Source organism: Amia ocellicauda, chromosome 19, assembly GCF_036373705.1.
Source record: "Amia ocellicauda isolate fAmiCal2 chromosome 19, fAmiCal2.hap1, whole genome shotgun sequence".
In the NCBI taxonomy this organism is placed as follows: domain Eukaryota; kingdom Metazoa; phylum Chordata; class Actinopteri; order Amiiformes; family Amiidae; genus Amia; species Amia ocellicauda.
In genome coordinates, this window is record NC_089868.1 from 22,236,509 (window position 1) to 22,253,184 (window position 16,676).

Consider the following 16,676-nt stretch of genomic DNA (forward strand, 5'->3'; position numbering starts at 1 on the left):
AGAGCTCCTTCCAGTATTTTTGTGTTTAGATGATGATTGCAGAATTTGCAAGACAACCACAAGGTGTCAGCAACTTCAAAATTACTTCACAGACTATATCTATATCTATATGTATGATCTATTTGTATATCTATCAACAATGCATGGGCTCCTTTATTCAGAATGTATGTTTTTGTCAGCAGGATGCAATCATCTATCTGTACACGGCATTTATACTTCTGAAATCATTCCGATCTGCTTGAAGTATGAACCAAAATAATATGCGTGTATTACATGCATGCATGCATTTTACAAACGATACTGTAAGGATGTGCATAGAAAAATAAGTTATTTTTTTATATAAAGAACTAAAAATGAAAAATAGTGAAACTCAGAAAATGGAGTAGAAATCCCCTATATTTGAATTTCAATAAAACAACCTAACCCTTGAATTGCACCCGAATAACAACACATCTGTATTTACAGGAGACGGCCAACGTGATCCGACTCTTGTAGGGATGGCTGCGTCCGTGTAGCGCAGATGTCGGCAGTTCTGCGCAGAGGTGCAGAATCCCTCCGATCCCATTGGTGCAGCCGCGCAGATCTGCGCACGCCTGCCCTTCACGAACTCGCCCGGTGTTACAGACAGCCGCGGGCATCGCACTCCTATTGGCCACTGCGTGTGTGCAAAGCATAGGGGATGCGCATAGATGTTTACTACGAATGTAATTTCAGGTGATACTGCCAAGTCTAACAAGAACAAGATCAAACTTACACGCACACAGATATTTGAATACAAGCTCTGTTACTAGCAAACTATCATTTAATAATCCCATTGACTGCTTTATCATTTATGTATTCATCTATGATTTGGTCAGCGGCGTGCATTGGATCCTGTGTCATACCGTTTCCTTGCATTTTACATTCTTTGACATGAGCATGCACTCGCGTTTCTGCTGATCATTGTGCGTGTGATAGCCTGGTTTTACTACTGGAGAAGATGGTCGATTTGGAAAGCGAGGTCCCCCCACTTCCACCCCGGTACAGATTTAGGGATCTGCTGCTGGGCGACCAGGGCTGGCAGAGCGACGACAGGTGAGGTGTAACGATGCTTTTACAGGGAGCACAGATACCCGGGAGCCCACACAGGATGCGGGGATTGAAAAGGCAACAGGTTGGTGCTTTCAAAAGACCAGGAAGAGCTGGAGTCAGATTGCAAGGGTATCCTGTAAGTCAGATCTTCACATGGGTGAGAATGGATTGATGTTTCAAATGTGCAAATTATACATTACATATATATATATATATATATATATATATATATATATATATATATATATATATATATATATATATATATATAATGTACTCAATGTTGAGCATCCTCACAGTATGTTAGTTATTACATTGCCTTAGCACTCACCTGGTCTTTCATCTTTATCAAAGTGGTAAAAGAGTAATTGTACATTATAAACATACTATATTTGTATTTATTGACTAAAACGTGTTACTTGGTTATATTAAGGATTGGTTTGTATTTATTTAATCAAATATGTATTCAAATGCAGTACTTTTGTTGACTAGAAACATATGCATCTATGCAATACTTGGATACATTTATTTTACATAGCTCAGGACAAACAAATTTAAATCTGACCAATGTAAAGTGTATTTGTTTAATTGCAGTGCTATGCTGTGGAGCCGATTTCAATTGCCTGCATTCTGAGCAATGACCTAAAAAAACTCTTAAATCTGACGTGTTCACATTCCTCACAAAATATGTTAATAAGTAAGAATGTCATCTATGAAGGACGCTGTCTCTCCTAATCCTCCAACCCAGTTGCTGTTCCTCACTTCACTTCACACAGTGTTAAAACTACCACAAAATGTGTTGGCCTCAATCCCACCCAGTAATGCGTAAAAGGACAACACCCCACAAGTGGTTTTCAAGAGATGTGCTCTGAGTGTACTCTGAAACGTTGAGTGTAAATTAGGGATGTGAGAAAACTTTTGATTTATTTACAGAAGCACTGTGCTCAGCAGTTACTTTAAGACCTATGTACCCAGTTATGTTTGCATTATTCAATATCCGTCTATATGCTGTGTAAATTGTTATGTGGGTGGATGACCTTCTGAATGAGCACTTAACATCTGACACATCCAGAGGTACTCTCTTTTACTATTTCCATAATGCTGATGAAGTTATTCAGTACCAGTTAACCCCTTAAAGGAAAACATCAGGTTAAATAACAAGAAATCTTACCATGAATATTGTTTCCAGGATCAAAAGGTTTTAAAATAAATACAATTAAAAATCAATTTGTTAATCTACATTATAAAACTTATCTGGTGAATTAAATATGGTTTATCAATATAAGATTGCAAAAAAGTTTTTCATACAATACTCATAATAAAACTTTTTAGAATATTTATATCAAGCTTCTGTAAAACAGTCGTCTTTACAACACTTTCCTTGGTAAACCTTTCTAAAGTTACAATTTTATTTGCTTATTGTTTTTCCTATTAAAATATACTTAATGTAATGTGCTTCCACTGTTGAAACCACTCTCAATTGTTAATAGGAACATCTGAGTTCTTGGGACCTAATTCATTGAACATCCCTAGGAGGATCTGCTGAGGCCACAGAAGAAACAGCATCGGGGCGTTTAATTTACACCTCACTGGAGTGGAAGAGCTGAGATTTTAAATCGGTCGATTTGTTCAGTTTTTGAGTTAATAGTAAAAGTTGTCAGTGAACGACCTAATCCTGCCTTAGAGAATAGTCAAATGGGGATTTAGATAATATAATGGTGTCATTCATAAGACAGAGAAAACAATTACATTTAAACATAACATTTATATTAAATCAAATCAAATCGCATAATAAAGTGTAATAAAGACAAATTGCTGCACATTTATGGAAGATTGTATAGTAAATACTATTTTTGTTTTTTTAATCCTTTTATTGTTTGTTGTGGTGCTTGTTTAGTCTAAGAGTTTCCAACAACAATAGATCACTAGCTCAGTGAAACTCTGCATGGACAGACATTCGTCAAGGCATACTGATCAAGCTACGCAGTGTGTTTGGATGTGTAAAAAGTGTTGAAAGAATTTAAAGAAACTTAGGATGTGTACAACTCCTTCACACATCAGCTGGGCAGTTTGGAGCAGACCGTCAGGGTGATGGCACACTTGCACTGAGCATATTTTAAGTGCCCTCCAGTCTGCTATCACAACGTCAATGTCAGAAAACGCTGTCTAAAAAAAAAACATATAACCTGAGTTTAAGGATGACAGAGCTCGCTGTATAAAGAGACAGCTGACTTGAAGGAACCTGGCTGTGATTTGTCAGGATGAGACACACTTCGGTTTCTTGATGACTAGATCAGTGCTGCCCAAACCCAGTCCTCAAGGGTCCCTATGTCCCACAGGTTTTATAGGTAACCTTTAATTATCAATTTCTAAACACCTGGAACCATTTCAATGTGATCAATTAAGCAGGTGAGTTGTGAATTTAAGTTTTGTAGAGAAAATGAACTACCCTTTTCAGCCCTCAGTGACCAGAGATTCTCTAAATTGAATGTTAATTTGTGAAATTAGCAATTTAGGGTGATTGACAAAACGTACTGGATAGGGGCCCTCTGGGACATTGTTTAGGCACCACTGCTCTAGTGTCTCTGTCTGACCATGAGCTATGATAAGATGACCGATACACCGATACAGTTTATCCAAACCCTTTGAAACAGGTTCAGTGGCTCTGTTTACATGTAGAATTTCAGCGACATTTAATTCAGAATGTTCCGACTCGTATCGTATTCCAATTGAGCTATTAGTCAGATTATTAACAGATTATTGTAAACATAGCCACAAGTTCCTGTAATGGTGAGTCAATAACATTTTATCTACTTATGTTGTAGCGTCTCTCAGTGATGAGAATTTACTGTGATTATTACACTAATTATCATTACTGTGTGGCTGGTACAGGCTGTTTTAGGTGCAGGGTACCCTGAGCTGTGTGTGATTAACGTTCCCTAGCAAATGTGTGTTGTTGCGTAGTTGAATGGTGGCTCAGCAGATTACATTTTTTCGGAGGGGCCCCCGTAAATTACCGTAGCCCAAGGCCCCCAGATCTGTAAATATCGCCCTGAGGATAAGGCATTTTGCTTCCAAGATTAGTTTGTGACTTATGAGTGATAAAGACAATGTCAGGGGCCATTTCATTCTATTAAACATGTGTAACACATACACATATATAATACATGCTGCAATTCTGAATAGTATAATCAAGGAAGAATAATATATAATAATTGCCTATTATAGACTTCAATGCATAGAAGAATATTATGTGTCACACTGAATGAATGTCACACTCAATAATGTTAAAATGCTTAATGGTTTTCTCAGGAACTGGAGTGGGCATTTTACAGAAGGTATGAATGCATTTGTATTGAGATCTTTGCTTGTCTGAAATAAACAACATAGAGGTGCTTTTCTTTTATAAGAAGATAAGGGTAGGTTTTTGCCAGAAGAAAGTTGAGAAAACTATACGGTTTCAGACTTCAATTTCTCTCTATGCCTGGGTGGAGTCCAGACACTTCTAGCGGAGCTAAGTTAAAATTTGCAGTTTCTCCTCTTGTTAGAGGGGTTGTACACACAGCTGTGAGCGGTCTCTTAATTGCTGTAGGTCTGTCTATGGAAACTATGGAAGTTGGAAACCAACCCTTGTTCTTGAGTAGATTCAAGAAAAACTGGAATAATGGCTACATGGATTCCTAGTTCCACTAGGAATAGGGCGTTGAGACATATGTTTTGATTTTATGGTTATTTGCTGCAAGAATGTACCCATTTAGAATTAATCTACATCATGTGAAATCATTGTAGATGACCGTCAGGGAAAGGCTGTGCATGAACATAATTTACTATTTCCTAATAACATAGTCATATTAGCATGGAGCCCCTGCAGGGATCAGAAGCAATAATTACTAGTATTCTTGGGTGCAAAGTTATATTCTGCAAATTTGCTTTGGCAGTGTGCCAGGGGATGATCGCATGTGTTCAAAGATGGGCTCACAAATTGTATTATAAAATGACTGCTGTCTGCTCATGCACTGCTCTGAATTGAGTGGGGTTGTGTCCCTTGGTTTTTGCTTAATTTAAAATCCTGCTGTTTCTTTATCAATTAACTATAATCTCAACTAATTTACAAACAAACTAGGCCTATTAGTTTTAGTTTTTAACATTTGTTTCCCCTCAGTTGAGCGTATTCAGGATATTCTCAGGGTCTTTAATGGTTATTGGCAAGAAAATAATGATAGTGAATACTTAATAGTAAAGGTACAGCAGAAAAAAAACAGCCTGGAGAGAAGTACTCCCTTCATCCAGATAATCCAATATAAAAAACAATTAAGTATGTGAGAACTGTAACTGACTGGAATAAAAACCAGAAGATACTGCAGACTGCATCCAGGAACTGAATTTAGCGGTGTTTACTTGTGTGTTGTGATCTTACTCGAGACAATATGCTCAAATCAAAGATTAAATGACCCACTCCCTCTCTGGGTTTACATGGTACTAATTTATTTACCGGGACTTCATGCAAATTAAAAGGAAAGGAGTAAATAAATATGCAAATAATACTCGAGACACTCCGTCCATCATGGAACCCATAGCTGTCATGTGACAATGTGTTCAGATGAAACAGTGTGTAGCGGTGGCTTGTGTCTTGCATATAGTTATTTAATACTTTGTGATCTTACCCGAGTGTTTTTCACGTCACTGATGGAGCAGCAGGCTGTGAGCTAATGATCTCCCTTCTAATGTACTGAACAGTGCACAACAAACCCACAACAATATAGAGGGCATTATGATAATGCTTTCCACATTACCATCAACATGAACTACACTATTGCAAACCATGAAATGTCCATGAGCAACTTCATTGAAACCCACAATAAACTGACCAGTTAACTTCTGCTTTTATAATAATGCCATGAAAGGATATATATATGATTATTAGTAGCATTTGCACGTGAAATGCGGATATGTGGAAATAGGTGTGTTTTTCGTATTTTTTATATAATTTACTCAAGTATTTGGGATTGACCGTGTCCTTTTCAGTTTTTTTTTGGCCACAAACATGATCCTCCCGAGTTTTCGGTTCAAACATGGCATCATCATTTCACGAGTTAAAAACACTGCATGGAAATCCCCCTTTGAGACCTCAAGCCACTGATTCCTAATCTAAACTCTCCAGTCCACTGATTATCTTTGTGGTTCTGCTATTTTCTTTACATATTCATCTTGATGAGGATGATTGTTCAGTCGAGTCCTTGACATGGTGCAGATGAATGTGAAATCATGTCTCCTTATTTCTCTCTCTCTTTAATCGACGGCAATCAAATGCAGTTTGATCAAGTTGTTTTTCTGATATTTATTATACAGATCCTTTCGTCCAAGTGGCTGATTACTCTCTTGCACTGATAACGGTTTAAGCACAATTATGTGCTGAACGTGTAGAGAATTTGCTTCCTTTGGCATCAGCTTTTTCTACCTTGGTTGCTTGTCAATAAGTAATTTTATGGTACTACGGTGATCATAGACCTCTTGTCACAGCTTGCCTTGAATGGATCAATTCCCAATCAGGACTGGTTACTGCGCTAGTTTTGCACAGTTTCTAATGGTCCCTGTAGATTGGAATTACATTAAAACTGACTCTTATGATTTAGACCCAGTTGCCCTACTAGTGTTGCTGAGAATTTATGAGATTAACCAAATTTTGAAACATGTATTCAGCAGGTAATGAGACTATAATTAACTGTAACATTTTACTTTAAACTCAGTTAATTTGTCAGAAATAGCAGAAAGCCCTGATAGGTAGCTAAAATGGTGTCATATGGTTATGCAACCACCAGCATGCTTTCATTAAAGGATTAAGATGGGTAACAGGTGCATTGACATCTCTCTGTATATACTGAAAGTATGCTAATTGAACTGAAATGAACTACGGTGAGTGTTGCAGGTGAAATTGTATCCCTTGGAGTTATTTATACGCTGGAGGCTCTTCAACAGATAAATGAGAAAATAACATGGAAGAATAATGACATTTGTTTGGACATTGTGTATTTAGAAGGCAGAATTTTTCCAGGGTTGGATGAAACTATTGTATTGAAAAGGTTCTGTAAACATAATTGTTTTGCTGTGAAAAGGCTTTTTGTGCATAATGCATGTCGATACATAAAATATTAAAGCAATGCTTCTGTTTCTGTTTCTGTTCTGCAGTAGGAAATTATATAAATCATGTTATGCATGTCAAACCCATTTAGTGGACAATGTAGTCAATTGTATTTGCCCATCACTAGCATATTTTCTTTGTAATTAAAGGTATTGTTAACATTTGTAAACTTCGTTGTAGGACATGCTTTAGAGATCTAATTAGATCTCTGTGAAATACAAAGTATACATTGGGTTTTCCCTCTAATGACAAAAGAATAGCCAAGTCAAAGAGCAGACATCTTTGCTAAATACATCTTCATCTGTGTTTTATTAAATGCCTGACAGTGAAATAATTAAAACAGAATCCTTCAAGTATGTATAAAAGAGATAACAAACATACTAATTTGTTGATATTTATATGTTTACTTAAATATTTTGCAGAAACACTATGTTTTAATTATGCTAGAGAACTAGAAAAGTGTTTGCATGTTATTAAATTGAAAAACCGTTAATCGGAATGTAGTTCTGTAGGGGAAGCTTAATTCACATCGCTGATATGTGATGTGTTTCTATGCTGGAATAATACTGATTAGAAATAACATAATTAGACATTTTACATTTGAAACATCTCATGACACTTCGTATTCAAACTGCATGCTGGAGAAAAAAAAAAAAAAAGAATAATTTGATTAGTTAAATGTGTTTCCATGCCTAGGTCAGTGGGAGACCTCAGTGTCTGAGAGGTTGTCTCTCACACCTGTGAGTGAAGGGAACTGCATGGCGGTGGGGGGTGATCACCTCTGACGCATTGTTAGAGCAATTCAAAGGGGTGACTGATGGGGTGAAATGAGAGCTTAGGTGAATATACTGACAGATTTAATACCGTATGCTACTTCACAGTTTGTCTGTTGGAAGAGGTGCAATTCCGTGGGTGGCAATTTTGAAATAGGCTGAGGGCTTGCGCACACACACACACGCACACACACACACACACACACTTAAATGACTCAGTTATCAGTAGAGGCGTTTATGATACACAGGACAAAAAGCATCGATTGAGTCTGTAATCAATTACAAAGAGGAGATTCATTATTGATGAGATGCATGTGGCAGACACTTTCTGAACAGCTTCTGACCGACCCTACATAATAATAATTGAAGATACATATAATATATATTTACAACAATTTAAATATTGTATTTTTCTGAAGATCTATAATTCATGCACTTTCTTCATCAGATATAGATGAAAGAAAATGAAAAACGCAGAAATCACAATACTGGGCTGCCAATGTCTGCAAACCAGCATGGTACAATATTTATTACTTCAGTTTTTCATTTTCATTTTAGATTTACTGAAAGTAAGTGTGAATGAATTAAAATCTGTAGTATTCCTGACTGTAGATATTGTTTAAAATGTGTCAGAAGGATATCAGTGTAGTAGCATGAACACCCCAATGTCTGGCAGCCCTCTAAGAGCAAAGGCTCGTGGTCTGGTGCTATGAATCAAATATCTGAATACAAAAAAACATGTTTTCTGTCCAGCACTTAGCAAGAGTGCACTGTAGGCATTGCATAACGTCTGTTGTGTATAATTAAGGCCCCCAAAACATGTTTTCTTCTGTGCTGAAAAATAACATTTTGTGGACCACTTACCTATATTTATTCCCATCATAAAATACATTTTTAAAATATGACTCATCAAGGGAACTGGTAATACATTCTTTCATACTTTAAAGACATAATTGCAGCCTTCAAAAATCAGATGAAATACAGCCTGTGGGTGTGCTGCTTTTGATATGTGATTAAACACAGCAGTGCTGGATGAGGTAAAACGAAGGGAAATACGGCTCTGACACAGTTTTCTTCTCTTTTCCTCTCTCTTTTAAAATTTCCTGTTTGGTCACTTGCATTATGCATGAAGTGAGTTCATTTGTGGTCTATGAAATGTGGATATAAACATATGTTGCTTGAGTATCTGTGCAGCTTTTGTGAGTTATTTATTAGTTTCAGCTCAGACAATAATATTCTGAACTGTCCCATTGTTAGTAATGACCAAATAATAACATCTCGCCAGCTGTCAATCTCAATGTACAGTTCTAGTGATTGATGGCAGGTTTTTGTTTGACAGTTTATTCTGCTTAGTGCAAATGTAACGCCTCACATTGGGAAAATGAAATGTAATTATTATTATTATTATAAATCAATTCGATATCAAATTACCACTTATCATGTGCCTGGATACAAAGTAGGAGAATAAGATAACTTGATTAGACAAGGGTATTTAGCATAGCTAGCATGTAATGCCTTGGACACCCTTTCAGTCAGTGTTGTATCCCATCGGTTTGAAAGAGTAGAAAGTAACATGCACTAGACAGTCTTATAAAAGGGATTGTGTTCAGGGAGGTAATATACACTCACATAAAGGATTATTAGGAACACCTGTTCAATTTCTCATTAATGCAATTATCTAACCAACCAATCACATGGCAGTTGCTTCAATGCATTTAGGGGTGTGGTCCTGGACAAGACAATCTCCTGAACTCCAAACTGAATGTCTGAATGGGAAAGAAAGGTGATTTAAGCAATTTTGAGCGTGGCATGGTTGTTGGTGCCAGATGGGCCGGTCTGAGTATTTCACAATCTGCTCAGTTACTGGGATTTTCACGCACAACCATTTCTAGGGTTTACAAAGAATGGTGTGAAAAGGGAAAAACATCCAGTATGCGGCAGTCCTGTGGGCGAAAATGCCTTGTTGATGCTAGAGGTCAGAGGAGAATGGGCTGACTGATTCAAGCTGATAGAAGAGCAACTTTGACTGAAATAACCACTCGTTACAACCGAGGTATGCAGCAAAGCATTTGTGAAGCCACAACACGTACAACCTTGAGGCGGATGGGCTACAACAGCAGAAGACCCCACCGGGTACCACTCATCTCCACTACAAATAGGAAAAAGAGGCTACAATTTGCACAAGCTCACCAAAATTGGACAGTTGAAGACTGGAAAAATGTTGCCTGGTCTGATGAGTCTCGATTTCTGTTGAGACATTCAGATGGTAGAGTCAGAATTTGGCATAAACAGAATGAGAACATGGATCCATCATGCCTTGTTACCACTGTGCAGGCTGGTGGTGGTGGTGTAATGGTGTGGGGGATGTTTTCTTGGCACACTTTAGGCCCCTTAGTGCCAATTGGGCATCGTTTAAATGCCACGGCCTACCTGAGCATTGTTTCTGACCATGTCCATCCCTTTATGACCACCATGTACCCATCCTCTGATGGCTACTTCCAGCAGGATAATGCACCATGTCACAAAGGTCGAATCATTTCAAATTGGTTTCTTGAACATGACAATGAGTTCACTGTACTAAACTGGCCCCCACAGTCACCAGATCTCAACCCAATAGAGCATCTTTGGGATGTGGTGGAACGGGAGCTTCGTGCCCTGGATGTGCATCCCACAAATCTCCATCAACTGCAAGATGCTATCCTATCAATATGGGCCAACATTTCTAAAGAATGCTTTCAGCACCTTGTTGAATCAATGCCACGTAGAATTAAGGCAGTTCTGAAGGCGAAAGGGGGTCAAACACAGTATTAGTATGGTGTTTCTAATAATCCTTTAGGTGAGTGTATAATTACTCTAAGGAGGGTGCTGGCTTTGTTTCATGCCTCTTGCAAAAGGTCAGAGTAGCAGTGAGCAGACAACAAAGATTTGGAGATTCTAATATAAAGAAAGAGATAAAGGTATTACAAATCCAGTTTTTACAGAACCTTCTACGTTTCAGGAGAATGACTGAGAATGACAGTTACACACTGTATTGATCTGTCTGAAGACACTCCAGACATCAGCCACATGCATCGCACAGCAGTTCACAAAACACATGAACAATGCAAATGCAAGTTACACTTGCATGCATGTAGGACCCTAAAATAGCTGTTCAGAGCCGGACCCAGTGGTTGCAATCTGTGTGTGCGGCTGTGCCCTGTTATGTATTGCATATTTACTTATTTAAATATATAATAAATAAGTAAATGTGTTAAATATACCTATATTGCACATTCTCCCTGCTGAGATGCTTACAAAATGAATGTTTAACACCTTATTTTTGTTGTTGCTTGTTGTTTTCTTATCGACAGCGTGCAGGTTGAGTTCTATGTGAATGAAAATACTTTTAAGGAGAGACTAAAGCTGTTTTTTATCAAAAACCAAAGATCAAGTAAGTGCTATTCTTATTTAAATGTGATGAGAAAATGTGTATTGTATAGACACAATTGTGTGTCTTTAACATTCTGCTTTTTTACTTTTTTGTAGGCCTCAGAATACGCTTGTTTCACTTTTTTCTCAAGGTGCTCAGCTGTGTTTTATACATATGTCGTGTCTTGATGGACGACCCTACGAAAGGAATCGGATGGTAAATCAATTCATTTGTATGTTGTAAATTAACAATCACATTACATCACAATATTAAAACAGAAGTGGCAGATTCGTGTAGTGTATGGGGCCCTTAGAGTTTGAATGCATATATATATATATAAAGCTAAAACTAGGAGTATGAGAATATATTAAGTATGTAAAATATTTTGTATAATTTGTGTTTATCAAAACTACAAAAATTATACTGCAAAAAACTAAATGTATGGTACACAGATGCAAGATACATCTGTGTGGAGGCGGAATTATTTAAGGGAACATTATGCACAATTTAAATTTGTTTAGCTTTTCCAGTTACTACACTTGTCTATTTATGTGTAACCACTTATGTGAGTTTGCACTTTTAGACTTTGCAAATACAAATGAAGCACTTGTTTAACTAAACAACCTTTACATGAATCTGAAAATGTACAGCAATATTGACAGGCAAAAGGTAATTACAGAAAAGGTTATTTTGGATTTTTAGACTAAAGTTAATGGTTTGGAGAAAATCTGTCATTTTTAGCAGTTAGCTCTGGCTCGCTGATGGATTTATTTTCTGTTGCTGGAGAAAGATTCAGAAGATGCACATCAAGAATATTAGATCAGTGTTGTGCATTGGGACACTTGAGGTATGACAGTGCTGAAAGAAATGATATTGATATAGTAATAACTTCTTGGGAGGGTAATAAAGTAATAATTTTTCAGAAGTAATAAGACTTTTTTCAACCATGTGTTTTCAAGTTGGGGGTGCTCCAACCAGACTTACATGTTATTTGGGATTGACTGGTAAGTAGAAACATTATTATTATTATTATTATTATTATTATTATTATTAATATTATTATTATTATTTAGTAGTAGTAGTATAACAATAAAATATTAATTTCTTTAAGGTTCGAGAATATATATATATTTGTTATTTTTTATAATGATACCTAGTATAGAGCCTGAAATACAGATTATGCAACAGTGATTGTAATATGATTGAGCTCTATAGTAATATATATGTATTGAGAGAGAGAGAGAGAGAGAAAGAATTTAATATTAAATCTAAGGAAAAAGAAGTAGATCAATGATTACTTGAAAAGGTATTGGACATTGGACAACAAATAAGCACTGATGAAAATACGATGGAATAAATCAAAAGAGTGAAAATTGGGCATTTGGCAACACAAAACAAGGCATTTGTAGTTTATTTTATAATTATTAGACTTTGTATAAAGTGCCTTTGTTTTAGGATTTTAATGTATTTATTATTGGGTGTTTGTGTCCCAGGTCCCCTATCATCTGGGTGAACAGAAGTCTTCCCATATGGGGGTTACAGGTACGCAGATATTAGATGGACGATTAATAGAACTCTCATTATATTTATCATTATATTGTTCTGTGGTAAAATGCTAATACATTTAGTCAATAGTAAGAATCATAGTACACTTTACCTTACAACCTTACAAATTTACTATTTAGATATAGTGAGCTCTTTCCACAAAATGTGTAGCTTTACTACAGGGTACTTACCAGACTTAATTAGCCACCAAGAACTACAAAATGGTACAATATAGTAAAAGTGTATGTAACCATTCTGACATGTTGGTTTAAAAGTAATGTAAAACAGTTGTTTACTTTCACATATATTAGTTATATTAAATAATGTCCAGGTAACTGTCTTATGTATTTTTTCTGTTGTCCAAACACACTTGGTACTATAGTATAAAATAAAATACACTTTTGCTACCATATACCTATAAAAGTGGCACAATTGATACTTTAAATATAGTGTCTGTTTTGCCATAGTTAGTGAAGTATTGCTTTGATCTACATGAGACTTGTTTGCTCACTTTAGGTTTCTGTGGCCTCGATAAGTTTCTTTGAAACAATGTTGCTGACTTACCTCAGTTACAAGGTAATTCTCATCATACAGGTCCCCTTGGAAATGGTATGCTTGCATGACCTTTGTGCATCCAAGGGTTTGATTAACTCCTTTTCAATATTGATCATAACTTAAACGTCACACGATGTCACACAAGATAAATCAAGCCTGTTACAGCACCTGAGTTTACTTCTAGATTAGTGGATCCATTGTCATTTTTGCTGTTTGAACAGGGTAGATAAAATATGTTTGTTTTACAGCTTTACTATACAGAGTATTTTGACAGAATATACTCTAAGCCATCGAAAGATAGCAAAAAGATAGCTTACACTTACATAAAGATCTACCTATGTCACGGTATTGCTTTTGAACTCGCTTTACAATCACATCATGTTGTAGATCTGGGTCAAATCTTTTGTTCTGCGTTGCCCTGAAGTATTTTATGTACAGAGACTAAAACACAAGTCCTTTTTGCCCAGTTTTCATTTGAAATCCATGGTTCAAAACAAATAACATCAAGTAATGATTAATGAACTGTTTGAATTCCTTTCACTACAACTGTATATGTTTATAAACGTATGCTTATATATCTTACATCAACTGTTTTTAAAATGTCTGTTAGGGAAACCTTTGGGATCAAATACTACGCATATCCTTTCTTCTGGAGATCATTAACACAGTTCCTTTTTTTATCACGGTAAGGGTTCTCCCACTGAGGGATATTCACAACGATCTGTACTTGATATCACAGGTGTGCTTTAAGTAAAGTGACTACATGAAGTGCAAGACACTAAAATATAAAATAATATATAAAATAACAGAAATGAATGTGTCTTGGTAAATCTATTGCATGTGCTGTACAAGACCTTGATATGATGCAACAAATATGTGAAAAATAAACATGTTGATATTTAACTTGGATGATCAAACAAGAAAGTGTTGAAATACGTAACCTCTTGTACTAGGTTACTCGTTAATTTTAAGTTTGATTGAGTAGTCTGATAAAACATTATTGATCCCTTTGTTACTAGAACAAACTAAATAGCCTATATAATACTATAGATGTGTGTCAGTGTATCATGTACTGATAAACTAATCTGTTTCAGATCTTTTGGTATCCTCTGAGAAACCTGTTTATTCCCGTGTTCCTTAACTGCTGGTTAGCCAAGCATGCCATAGAGAATACTATTGTGAGTATGATCCGGATGCTAATACATATTTTACACCTTCATAAATGTACCAACACATATGTATTAGCTGCTTACCTGTGCATGTTTGCATTTGCCATTTGTTTAGGAAAATGCACAAGGATCTGTGTTTGGAGAAACATGTGCCATTCATACTGCATAGGAAATCTAGGGAAACATACATCGGACATATTACATTAGACAGATATTTAGAGCTGATAGATATATTTATTGCATTCACCAGTCCACATGCATGAAACTATAAGGACATCAGAGGGTTTTCCACATCTGTCTGTAATCCCCATGGTTAGGGGCAATTAAAGCGAATTTGCTGCAGCTCTCCCGCTGTGTCTAATGCACATGTGTTTCACCACAGACAACACAAGGGTTATTTTTAAAAGAACCATAGATGGATTGTTTTGCAGTTTTTACTATACTTATTACAGTGTATTGTATAGAATTTGGTTTACCTCTGGTTTAAGACCATAGTTTCCAGTCCATTTTCCATCAGTTGTTTTTAGCTGTGGAAGGAAACTATGTGTGTTTGTTTGCTTTATGATTATAGGAAATACAACAGTAGCACTGCTGAGAAATTATGCTGGTGTTACATTATTCATCAGGGTCAAAGATTTGAGCAAATTTTCTACCACAATGCCGATACCTGCTTTCTGTTGTGTGCTCTGTCCATGTACGTCCTCTTGAGTGTAGGTTTTTCAGATGCTAATGGCTGATCATGTGGACAGCTGCAGCCAGAAGGGTATTGTCAACAATGCATTGGTTTGCGCTGAGGGAAGCACTGTGGAATTATTCTTAGGCAGGAGCAATTGTGTGTGGTTACTTTATGTGCACTTTAAACACAATGAAAAACTGAAAACAAAATGCCTTTGCTTTATAATAGTCCATTCCTTTGCAAGCTCCATTGCTGTAATGGAATTATATACAAAAGACCGGTCACATGAGCTCTCATTTATGACTATCTGGTGAAGCTGGTGTAAGTGTAGGACTAATGCATTTTGTCCAGAGGTTACACCTGCGGGAACTCTGTGTGCTTTCTCCCAATGGGCGTCCGTCTGGGGCAGACCTAGTATTCGCATTGCAAGACAGAGTGAGCTATTTAATTCATTAATTGGCACAGCAAGGTCACAGCTTGAATGCACTTGCCTTATTATTTTGTAATTAATATCCCTCAGAGGGCCGTGAAGCTGTACATTAAGTGTGGATTTTACAGAGGGGATCTTATATGTTATGTTCGGTTTGTGTTGCTTGCTATGTTCGGTGGTTGTTATTGTGTTGTATTCAGTGGCAAATACAAAAGCCAGCATACAAGCCTGAGGCCAGGAGCACTGGGTACAGAATACAGAAAAATACCAGTGGCTACTGCATTGTGTAACATGAAGAGAAACTGACTTGATAGTTCACAAAACGCTCTGTGTAGCACCAAGATCCGAGTTATAACGATTCCATTTTAAATAATAAAATGATGCACATGCTCATTAACACTAATTTGCCATTTAATTATTTAATTGGATTATATTTCGGAAACTGGAGTACTATAATGAGAGGAAGATTGAAGGAATGGTTTATAGATTAATGGATTTCTCTTTATAAAGGAAATGGTGTAGACCTTGTAGATTGCTTTATCGTGAGCCACTATCTTATTTGAAAGTAATGGTTAACCAATAATAGCCGAGACATGGCTTCTGTGTGACCAAAGCAATTGTCGTCATGTGCTGAGTTTTAACATGTTATTGTCTATGCAGAATGATCTCCACAGAGCCATCCAGCGCACACAATCTGCCATGTTTAATCAGGTCCTCATGCTGATATCTACTCTGATCTGCTTGATCTTCACCTGGTAAGTTGTCAAAATCTCACATATCCAATCTCAGACAAATGCCATGCCTATACACTGTGACTACTTTTGTTACAACCCCAGTATCAAAACAAACTGAATTTGAATTCCTACAAAAGCAGATTACAACGGTATGCCATATGTTTTCAGACTAATG

General features: G+C 36.6%; 1 protein-coding gene across 1 annotated transcript in view; it reads left to right on the plus strand.

Moving 5' to 3' along the window:
* Window positions 1-728: 728 nt before the first annotated feature.
* kcnt2a (potassium channel, subfamily T, member 2a) overlaps window positions 729-16,676 on the plus strand; it is a 39,259-nt gene continuing 23,311 nt past the window's right edge. The window contains exons 1-8 of the mRNA XM_066692247.1: window positions 729-1,074; window positions 11,334-11,413; window positions 11,509-11,608; window positions 12,886-12,934; window positions 13,454-13,513; window positions 14,103-14,177; window positions 14,587-14,670; window positions 16,428-16,522. Coding sequence (XP_066548344.1) covers window positions 980-1,074; window positions 11,334-11,413; window positions 11,509-11,608; window positions 12,886-12,934; window positions 13,454-13,513; window positions 14,103-14,177; window positions 14,587-14,670; window positions 16,428-16,522 — 638 coding nt within the window. The 5' untranslated portion in view covers window positions 729-979. The remainder of the gene's footprint in view (window positions 1,075-11,333; window positions 11,414-11,508; window positions 11,609-12,885; window positions 12,935-13,453; window positions 13,514-14,102; window positions 14,178-14,586; window positions 14,671-16,427; window positions 16,523-16,676) is intronic.